The sequence below is a fragment of the Cydia fagiglandana genome, chromosome 17, assembly GCF_963556715.1.
Source record: "Cydia fagiglandana chromosome 17, ilCydFagi1.1, whole genome shotgun sequence".
NCBI classification, from domain to species: Eukaryota; Metazoa; Arthropoda; class Insecta; order Lepidoptera; family Tortricidae; genus Cydia; species Cydia fagiglandana.
In genome coordinates this window covers 7,225,657-7,237,604 of record NC_085948.1, presented here as the reverse complement: position 1 = coordinate 7,237,604, position 11,948 = coordinate 7,225,657, and the positions used below count along the sequence as shown (strand labels likewise).

Sequence of the window (11,948 nt, the reverse complement as noted above, 5' to 3'; positions counted from 1 at the left end):
CATCAGTTTGGCATTGACATATACGCTATTTTGAACGTAATTTACTTTCTATATATCTCTTTCGCACTAATATGTCAGTACGAGCGAGATGCATAGAAAGTAAATTACGTTCACGTTAGCGTTTATGTCAATGCCAAACTGATGGTAGCCGTAAAGGTAAGGTGGAATAAGATTATCACCGGGGTAATATTATCACTTGTAAGGAATCCTCATACTGTTTGTCTTGCCCCGAGCAAAATAAACTATGTCAGTCTTACCCCACCTTACCGTACAAGGAAACGTTTTGACACTGTCCAATTAAAAAATCGATTAACTGGTAATAATAGACGGTCAAGGTCGAACTGAAGACAAAACAAATATCAGTCATAACATGAGGAAGTAATTAATGCGCCGGGAAGAGGTTGACTTTTTAATTACTAAAAAAGTCTTTAAGTATACCTATACTTACTATAATTAAAGAATAAGTCAGTAACGGCTTTTCCAAAGGTTTATTCCTAGTTCCGTAACTCATTATCTCAGTGGCTGACTTCTTTACGTAATACGGTAATCGCCAAAAATACATATACCTACATATATGTACATAGATACTTGCCCTGAGCAACCAGTAGTTTTCATACTTAATAAATCTAAAAGTTCCAATTTTAAACACATGTTCTTTGAAAGGTATAGAAGTGATAAGGCTTTTTATAATTCCAAGGGGGTTAATTTTTTTAACGGCTTTAAAGCGGACAAAGTCGCGGCCAAAGACTAGTTTAACACATGGAAACTTAAATAGCCATACCGGTAATAGTGGGTGTGTAACTTTTATTAGCCATCATGTCTACTTTTGGCTTCTCATGGCCCGGTGGGTGCGACCATAATTGGCCCAATATAAGCCCTGTATTCCCTGATTTGTGCTGACAGCTGTCAATCCACATTGCGTGTGCGATGACGCTTGAAAGGGATGTTAAACTGAGATTTTTCGTATAAATAGGGGGTTTTAACGGCCTCTATTTATATTACGACTACCTACTTATGATAAAGTAAACTTTGTGGAGTTTGATCACTAAAGTACAAAATTACACACACAGGTAAAATATACACAAAGTAAAATAAATGACAAAAATAAACATAAAAAGAAAAAAAATCTTGTCTGATTTTAGTAAGAGTAGGGGCATTAAATTGCTCGTTGTTTATGGAGTTATATAGAAACACTAGCTGTTGCCCGCGACTTCGTCCGCGTGGAATCTTATCTTCATCATTTTACATCTTTAGTACTATAATTTTCATATCCAAGCAATGTTGAAATTAAGTACTTTCTTTTTTAGCAAGTTGTATGAAGTTTTAAGTCAAGTGAATTTTGATGTTGGTTGCTGAAATTACTTTTCTTGTATTCTCATAATAGGTGCCTATGCCCTTATACAAAGATTCAAGTTCCGCACTCACAAAATATCTGATCTTCATACAAACTTTCAACCCCTTTCTCATCACCTTGGGGGATGATTTTCAAAAATGCTTGAATTAGTTTTTATGTTTTTTAATTAAATACCTTTTTTGCAAATAGTTCAAGTTCCTAGCTTAAAATTAAATTTACACCCCAAGACGAACTTTCATCCCCTTTTTAACCCCCTTAGGGGTTGAATTTCCAAAAACGTTGCAATTTTTTTTTTGTAATCGGCTATTATGTCTTTCTAAGAAGTTTCAAAGCATTTGTAATGGATTCAAACTTTGAAACCCATTTTAACCCTGTTGGATTAATTTTACAAAACGCTGAAATTACTTTTATTGTCTTTTAATAGTATCCCCAAATACAAAGATTCAAGTCCCGCGCTCGAAAAAATGTTTGATATCTATACAAACTTTCAACCCCTTTTTCACCACCTTAGGGGATGAATTTTCAAAAACGCTGAAATTAGTTTTCTTGTATTTTAATAATATATCTTTTTACGAAGATTCAAATTCCTAGCTTAAAAGAAAACTTTAACCCCATACAAACTTTCATCCCCTTTTTAACCCCCTTAGGGGATGAATGTTGAAAAATCCTTTCTTAGTGGACCCCTAGACCTTATAAGGAATCTAGTTGCCAAATTTGGACTTTCTGGTCCCAGCGGTTTGGGCTGTGCGTTGATTTAAGTCAGTCAGTCAGTCAGTCAGTCAGTCAGTCAGTCAGGTCTTTCACGTTTATATACAGTGAAACCTGGATAAGTGAGATCTCAAGGGTCGAGCAAATTTGTCTCACTTAAAGAGGTTTTCCACTTACCCAGGCTCCCAGTTAGCCAGGTACAGAAAAATTTCTGTCTCATTTACAGAGGTTTCCATTAATAGAGGTGAGAAGAGAGTATATTTCAGTTATAGAGGTGGTTAATAAGGTATTTAATTTAGTTTTAAAGATATTAATTACTAAATTAATATCTTGAAAACTAAATAAGGTAAAATAATCCTTGACCCAAAATATGTTTTAAGCCTGTTTAAATATTTCTTTGAATTTATTTTGAATGATTCTCCAATGGATAGATATATCAAAATTAAATTAAATTTGATACGGACTTCATTGCGTATTAGAAATTTAATAAATGAAAATTAATTTTTTCTTGTTACTTATCAAAATTTCAGCTTTCGTTTCGGTAGTTTTAGCTACTTAGATAAATTAACTAAATCAAAGTTTGAAGTTGTTTAGACACAATTAGGCAAATGCGGAATTTGTGGATAGACTAAAAGTTAGCAAGAATACGGAAATCGTTCAATGAAGTCCAAGTTAGAGAGGTCATAGATTGACGTTATCTCAGATACAGAAGTCAATTCCCTATAAAATTCTAAAAAATAATTAGGAAAATGTAATCTTATAAATATAGTCTCAGTAAAAGAGGTAAAATACACTCTCCGTCTCACTTATAGAGGTAAATGTGATTATAAAATCACAACAACGAATCCCAGTTATAGAGGTTCGTTTTTTCTCAGTAACAGAGGTAATTCAGTGCTAAAGTGTCGGGACCGCACCATGAGTCCCAGCTATAGAGGTTTCTCACTTATTCAGGTCCCACTTAACCAGGTTTCACTGTATTTTGTAAATTATCGTAGCTCTGTGAATGCGTTACAGTGGTATCGGGAACGTTATCCGGACCGCGATCAACCGGACCGCAAAATTTTTGACAAACTGGTGAAAAATTTAAGAAAGGGAGGCTGTTTTAAATTAAAACGGAAGAGACGAGCCACAGTAATAAATGAATTTACAACTATCGCAATCTTAGGATATTTTGAAGCCTACCCAAAAGCCTCATTGAGGGAAGCTGCTAACACTATCGGTGTGCATAAATCTACAGTACGAAAGGTATTGAAGGCTTACAAGTACAAGTGTTACATAGAAGGTCATCTTGTACAAGCATTGCTTCCAGGAGACACTGACCGGAGATTAGCATTTTGCCAGTGGTTTGTAGCATGCTCGATTAGAAACCCGTCTTTTCCAAGCCGGATTATTTGGACAGATGAATGCAATTTTTCAAACAATGGCATGTACAATAGAAAAAATAATCATTTTTGGGCACGTACAAACCCCTTCCGAACTACGGCAACCCATAACCAGGTCCGCTTTTCCTTTAATTGTTGGTGTGCAATATTAGATAATAAAATCTTTGCCATTAAAATTTACCATGGAACATTGAATAGTCAAAAATATCAGGAAATATTAAACATGGCTGTGGATTTAGTAGATATGGCAATTCCATTAAATAATTTGAATAATATCATCTACCAACAAGACGGCGCCCCTGCCCACAATAGTATCGCTACGAAACAGTTTTTAAATGAACATTTTCTTGATCGCTGGATGGGCACAAATGGCCCTATTAAATGGCCACCACGTTCACCCGATTTAACACCGTTGGATTTTTTCATTTGGGGGTACCTTAAAGGTCGAATTTATGCAGATACTTACAACTCGGTACAAGAGTTAAAAGACGCAGTGCATTATCATTTGAACAACATACATCACAACGCCTTGTCTAAAGCTACCAGAGGTGTTCTGAAACGCGCTCGTGCCTGCATTCGACAAGAGGGAGGCCACTTTGAACATTTACTTTAATGTAAAATTATTTTATTAAATTTACCTAACTTCTGCTGTCCCGATTTTTTTCTTCCCATACAATAAAATGATCCCCTCATGAAACTGAGTAGATGTGCGTCAAAAAAAAATTTCATCAAAATTAATCATTCTTAGGGACAACTCACACTTGACCAAAATTTTGACTATACCAATTTTTTTTTCACAAAAAAGTACCTAATGTTTCCTAAGACAGTTTCCCTGTATCTCTTATACTTTAGGATTTCCCCATACTATCCCACTTAAAAAAAACACACTGTATATATAGATATTACTGATCACGACTCAAATGTCACCCTGTATGTCAAATACAGTTTCCCCAAAAAAAACGTTTTTATTTCATTGTTAGCTCTCACAAAACTGTATGATTGTGGTTTCTTAACACACGTTATCCCTCTGGCTGCCAGCTGGCAATGAGCAGCATCGCGTGTTCGTGGAGGCTGCGCGTGCGACGATGGGAATACGAAGGGGATGCTCGGAATTTAAATTCCGAAAATTCCAAAATATGCAATACCTTTTCGGTGGTGGTTTTATTGACAGGATTCTTATCATTCTAATTACGAGTATAATATAAATGCTAGATGACATAATTACTTTTTAACCAAGCCTTTGCGTTTGCGCCTTGATATCGAACTCTGGTTGATTGTAAAGTAAGGTTTAATACTTTCCTATAAAACTGTTTTTTTGTCGATTCAGTTTTGCATTTTTTTTTCAAAATGGCGAGGCCGTTGGGGTTTGTAAGATCTTTAAGTCATAGAACCAGCCACTGCTCTAGTTTTTCAAACCCAATCCCAATCCAACAATACATCAAACCACGCGATAAAATCATTAAAATTACCCAAAAAGAAACATAGCTTAGAGCCAAAACATAAATCTCCTTCAAAAATATCGGTATAAGACAATTATTGTCTAAGTCGTAATAAATCTTTATATAATTCACCAATTTTTTGTGTGCTACTTCAGATGGTCGTTACGAGCGCCAGAGGGAGAATCTTCATTAGGGTACATTTTATTGTTATCACGCACTTAAAAACACAAAGTTCTATCTTAATATCGGAGATAAAGTCACTTATTACTTTCTGTTACTAAGGACGCCGTATGTCAAAAGTTTTGTAGATTATTTCATGCGTGTTGGTAATGGCTATGACCCAAGTAGCAGCCATTAGAGTACAGTTAGTTTTTTTCGTTAATTCAGGAGTATGGCACGAGATCGACCGCTGGTATAATAAAAAGTGCTCAAGGAATTTAAGCAACAAAAAGATGGCGACAATCAGACATATTTTAGAGAAGTACAACTTGTATAAATATTGAATAAGAAATAAAAGCTCAACTAAATGCAGCTTAGTTAATTAAGGGAGACCGAGGTGAGTTGTGACAGAGGAGAGTTGTGACACTGTCTATTTTTTGGAATCTATTACTTAACTAAAAACTAGGTCGCAATAGCGCGCGTTTGTTAGTTCAAGTTGCGAGCTAACAAACGCACACTGTCGAAAGCTCACTAACAGTTATTAGATTCCAAAAAATCGACAATGTCCAACTCTCCTCTGTCACAACTCACCTCGGTCTCCCCTATAATAATAGTTACTCCCGTGAAAAGCTTTAAAAAGAATATGGAATGTCTCTGTGTAGGTGTGTAAAGTAATCGTTCAATTTTTAATAAAATTCCGTCATGATCACTATTTTCAATTATTTTATGATCTACGATCATAATCAAACCTAGCTACCGTAACATGATATAAACTAGATTGATTTCCTATAATTGAATAGAACTGCCTGAATTTAGTTCAATAAATCAGTAAAGATCGTTCATAAATCAAGACAGCGTCAGTCAGTAATACTGACAGACTAAATCACGTGAAATATGGCAGTGGTTTCTCGAAATTCGACTATTATCCTTCCTGAATTGCTTTTAATTGGAACAAAAGAAAGATTTAAAGCTGTATTTTTAAGTAACGCTACCCATTGAAATTAAACATGTAATTATTGTTTTCAAAATTAATAGTCAAAACGTACTTCACTCTTTCCTCTTCCTTGTTACACAAAATGTAAAATAATAAAAGTGATAAAAAAATATAAACTTTAACGTCCTTATTAACGTATTTGAATATCTGTATTATTTTATTACCTGACTATTTCATATTCTTTTGAAGTAGTATTATTTTACCTTACCATGATCCATTTTTTTTTTTAATCTTAGGTCAATTATATATCCGCGATAAAAAAAAATCGAAATAGTCATGGGAAAATGTTTGGGTCGATTCTCGAATTCGACCAATTCGAGCGCGATTAGAGCTCAATCAGAAGGATCGTTGCAATTTCCATTGACTGGCAAATTGCGGGCGTTAAGACTTCAGTCATCAATCTAAGACGGGCGAAATTAGTCATTTACGCAATTAAATTGGAGAAATCTAATCGGTTCACACGAAATGCCTTTGATCGCGAAATAGTTTGGCGGTTTCAAGGTTAAGTATATGTCATCGGTTTTATACATATACATCTAAAAATTTTAGTCCGCAAAAACGTTGCGCGAATGACTCTATATTTATGAAATTATTTGGTTTAACTAAATATTCCTCTCAAGTAGCGACTTTTTAGTATCAAATTGTAAATACAACTCATATCATTAACGATTGCCTAGTCAGCCAACATAAAAAATTAATACTTAATAATAAAAAAAATATGCAAAATTAGCATTAATGTGATACTTAGCAATAATAATTTTAAAAACATGTATGTAATAATACGAGTATTGTTAATATTTTGATATGCCTATACATTCGATGCCAATGCTTAGATAAAATTCCAAGGACCGACGGTCTCAATTCAAAATACCTAAATGTATCCCTAACATAAGATCACCGCTGGATTGAGATTCTGAATATTCCGCTACCCGTAGCGACATCGCGTCGCGACAGATGACATCGCTCAGTTCAGCCATACGGAACTAGGTGGCGCCACCAACCCGTGGGGAATATAATTTAATATGTAATTCCAACTTTCCGACCCAAATTGGGTTTAATCATACTTCGCCTATTATGAGCCGTTTTGGAGACCCATAATAATAAATGAAAATCGTTTCTGTATACTGTGTGACTTTATTATTTAGATGAAATTGGTTTTGTTGATCAAGATTTTTATAGTAGGTATTTAATTTAGAATTCTGATTTGGTTGTTTTGAGGGTTTGGTTATTTTATAGACCGTAACCGTTTACCATTAGGTACGTCAAGTTTTTATTTTGTTAGCTGCTAAATCGTTATTGACGGTATTTTCTATTATTATTAAAGTCAAACATAACTTATTATTATTTAGATTTAATAGTAGTTATTTAAGTAGCAATTCCTAAAGTCTACAAACAGCCGGAGGTTGGAGGTAGAGCATTTGCCAATGCCTTATATTATATGTAACATCAAATCTGCCTTTTGTAGGTACGATGTGTTTTCTTTTGTGTGATAATATTAAAGAGTATAAATAAATACATTATACCCATAGTAAAAATTGGTGAAGAATATGGATACCCAAAGCCAAAACGCACTACTCTGAGCTTATGTCCTGAATAAGAGCATGTCTCCTCAAAACATGCAACTTTTATTAAAACAATGGCCGATAAACCCAATTAATTTATTAATGACTCCTTAGACATAATGTTACCAAATATTACTGCTCTAACCGTCACGAATATTCCTTTCGCAAACCACTTTCAATCATCTAAGTTGATTATCGTTTCATAATGTACGGCCCTATAATTATAATCGTTTTTGTATTGCAATATTTATCTGTCTGTCTGTGTAACGGTAATAAAACTATAATGTCATAGTTCATCTTATAATGGTAGTTACAGTACGTCACGCTATCTTTACGGCCATTATTTTTTTGTACGATTTTAGGTAATGATAAATTATGACTCCGTAATGTTAGATGGTTATGTGAAAGGACATGTATGCAGTCTGTTACAATTTCTCGCAAAGTAAGTCATAAGCTGCAGCGAATATAATTCTACTCAGTAGGCCTAGCACATAATTAGCGTGACAGTATCTCGCGGCGAGATAGATTACCCATCTTTTTCTATGCTAATTAAAGAGGGACGGGTAATCTATCTCGTCTCGATGTACTAGCTCGGCTGATTGTGTATAAACTAAAGGCCTATTTTAATGAAACTGATAAACAACATTGCTTGAAAAGGTATGTCGGTTGACTGCATTCTACAAGATTTAAATTTGACTCAATGAGAAAATGCTAGTACCTACTACAAATTAAGTTAGGCACCAGGTACCTATTTAGAATTTCATATTACATTATAGTAGGTAGCATCTAAATTGCTTGCCTGATCTAGTTTGTGTTTTTTTTCTTCATCTAAGTTCTTAATGTACAATTTGTAGCAAGTAGTTTTATGGGTAAAATAAAACAAGGAAATAAATTTTCCACTCCATGTACTTCTCTTCATAATTAAGATTTTTAATATAGCCTCGTCGACTTAACTTATAATGACTTAAAATAATTTACAAATATATTTACAGGAATGTACAAATTACAACTAACCAGATATTCAAACACACTACGATCATTATGTATATCAATTTGAATATGATCAAAACTGTCATAGCCACATAATTTGGAATAAATGATGTAGGTACTTAAAACAAAGGTAATACTTTTCGGTAACTTTAGTTTGTACTTAAATCTAATTAAGTAGTAAGACTATCACAATAAAATAAACTTCAAAGAAAACATAACAACAATAATTATATACTAAAACAAATATTTCAGTCTTTACAGAGATGAAACGAGGACCTAATTTCTAAATGTATTTGTATCTTAACTACATGGTTATTTCAACTCAGGATGCTCATTACAGATGTGTCTCTATTGGAAATAATCAGTCGAAATTAAATTTCTTTGGTAAAAAATTAGAATGCATCTAATCAAGTAATCACTTGACATAAAGAAATTCTAAATCAGTAACTAGCAAGTGATACTACGTAAGATCTTGAATAAGCAATGTACAGCTTGTAACAAAGCTATAAATACATTCTTAGACATATTAACGCTTCATGATATCTTCTATAGAAAATCCTAATGTCTTCTTTGGCGCGTCGACAGGTGATTGTTGAGCACTAACTTCAGGCTGTTGTTGGTAGGACTGCAGCGGTGCGGAAGGTTTCTGAGAGAGATCAAGTAAAGAGTTCTCAGGATGGCTTGTGGATGACACCTCCTGGCATCCCTCGAGGTGTTCCAAGTGATGTTTGTTGGCGTCACTGTGCGTCAACAGATGGGTCTTCAGGTTGGATCTTTGGTTGAAACTCTTGCTGCAAACTGGGCATTTGTGGGGAGATTCCTCCATGTGCAAAATTTTGTGCACCGCCAGAGTTCGGGATTGGCAGAATCCTTTACCGCACTCGTTGCATTTGAACGGCTTCTCCTTCGAGTGAATGTACCTGGAAAACAGAAAAAGAACAGTAAGTATTTTAAACTTTCTCCTCATTCTCACATAAGAGGCGTGAAAAGTAAACAAACACCTAGCAGTATTTATGGCTCAATAAGGCGACGGAATAATAACCGTTTCAAATGAAAATTGAGGTAATTCTACATTACGGACACATTAGACGGGTAATGAATTTGGGAGGAAAAAGTTTGTCTCGTAAAAGCGAAGAAATATAACATGTAATTTGTTCGACGGCGGAGCGAAACAGATATGGTGATCGTAAAAATCCTAACCGGTTCTTGGGACGCGTGCGCCCGCCGCGTCGCGACCTCACAAAAAGGTAAACTTTTAATTCTTTTTTTTACCTCTTATCGTCAACAATGCTTTCTTGAAACATCTTAAATCACCTGGTTTCTATTAGAAGTGGAAGTTAAATTTAATTTGTGGTTATTGTGATAACAATTGATTACTAATAGCGTTTTATGGGCCATTATATTGTCCGAGCACGAGGCATTATATCAAGGTGTAATGAATTATCGATATCTTACCTATGGTCTCTTAGATGGTCCTGTCTTCTGAAAGCCTTTCCGCATATGTCACAGGAGTAGGGCCTCTCGTCGGTGTGAGTCCTTTCGTGGATGAGCAGATTGTAAGATTTGGTGAACTGGCGGTTGCAATATTTGCAGATGAATTGTTTCTTAGGGCGCGTGCCGGGCACACCGGGAGCCCTCATCGGGGGCGGATTTCTTCCTGGCATTCTCTGTGCCATCGCTCCCGGGTATCTTAATGAATGATGATACAAGGCCGCGTTTCTGATCCACTGGTTGACCAACATGGCGTGGTATGGAGCCGTCGGGGGTAGGGTCGCAACTTGAGCTTGGACGTAGGCAGACATCGCAGGGTGCGAGTAATTCGGGACTGGAGCTTTCTCGTAAGGGTAGGGTGTCTGCATGGCTGGCCGGGGGTAGGTGGGGTAGTGTGGAGCGGGTGGCCACACGGGGGGCTGGTGGCGGGAGATGACGACTGCCGGAGGCGTGTCGTCGGTGGGCGTATGCGGCGGCGTCGGCAGAGGAGGCGACGGACGCTCGAGCTTCACCAAAGCTTCGATCGGAAAGTCTGGAGGATAGCCTGTTGAAAAAATATACATTTAAAACATAATCGCATTTGCCCACTTTATTTACGGATTTATATTACTATGATTGAATAACAAATCAAAGTTTATCACAAACTAATTTCTAAATTTGATATATGGAATTACTAAGGAAAAATTAAAGTTTAGTATTTATTTACTCTTAATTCTCCACACATAAATAAATAAACTTTAAATGGTAATGTAAATAAAAAGAAAGAAACTATCCAAAACTATTTAAAAAGCACAAACTTACTGTGGTTGTCCTCGATTTGTTCTTCCTCTTCTTCAATAACGAAATCGTCAGAACTGTCCACACTGTATGGCTTATCTTCCATTTCCACAAACAAAAATGTCCAAACAAAACTAAACACTAGGGCACTGTGTCTTTAGCACTTCACTGTATGCGTCTGTAAACCGGTTTCGACACAACCTGCTTGGGGGAGAGCGCGGAGCGTTATGAGTTTGTGTGCGTTCGTTATCGGGGCCTGCGTTTGCGCGTGGGGCCGGGAGGGGGAGATCAAACGCGCCGCGCGGCCGGCGCCTGTGTCGGCTCGGCTCCCGAAGCAGCTGCCCTCCCAGGAGGCGGGGCCTACCGAGCACTGCCTTCGGAATCGATCGGCAATAATCGCGAATCGCTTTAACAACCAACTTCAACGACTCCACTAAGCCCTATGCTCCCAATTTCATCGTCCAACCTTAGACCTTTTCATACTAAAGCTTGTTTTCTTACGCTGTTCTGGATTAGCTCAATGCAAAATTTTGGTGACACAGCGTCCCGAGTGAAGCTATTAGGTGAGCGGATTGCTCTACTAATTGCGTTTCGTAGGCAAGTCTTTGTATGCCGGGTTTTGTTCGGTCCCTTTGAAACGTTTTATTGCAGCTAGGTATCACGATAGCCTTAGTAGTGAAAGCTGAATCATTTGTATGGACTAATTGGCCGATTTGTTTAGTCTTTAGTTTGTTCGGTGAAACCGTACTGTAACAAACGTTTTTCGATATTGTAAGGGAACTAAAGATTCTGAAAAGCGAAGAGTGCTATTACTTAACGACCAACCAAGGATTAAGTACCTCTACATGTGTGTAGCTTTGACCCTAACTACATAACATACTTTCATATGTAAACGTAGATTCGGGTTGTAGTTGTTTTTTTTTATCTATTTGGTATAGGTTTTAAAATATAAGTATGGTAGTATTTAGGAGAACATTTTTCACTCGGTCAGCTTAATCTGTAAATTTCATCTGATACATCATTAGCTCTACCAACTATACATATAACTAACCCTACATGTGATGAATACCTAAAAGGAATTTATCTACATAT

General features: G+C 36.2%; 1 protein-coding gene across 1 annotated transcript; it reads right to left on the bottom strand.

Moving 5' to 3' along the window:
* Positions 1-8,486: 8,486 nt before the first annotated feature.
* Positions 8,487-11,647, bottom strand: LOC134673011 (protein odd-skipped). Its single transcript, XM_063530965.1, has 3 exons — positions 10,881-11,647; positions 10,044-10,623; positions 8,487-9,508 (listed from the first exon to the last, which is right to left on the bottom strand). Exons 1-3 carry the CDS (start codon positions 10,960-10,962, stop codon positions 9,115-9,117), a joined length of 1,056 nt encoding a protein of 351 aa, XP_063387035.1. The 5' UTR covers positions 10,963-11,647; the 3' UTR covers positions 8,487-9,114.
* Between the last annotated feature and the right edge of the window lie 301 nt (positions 11,648-11,948).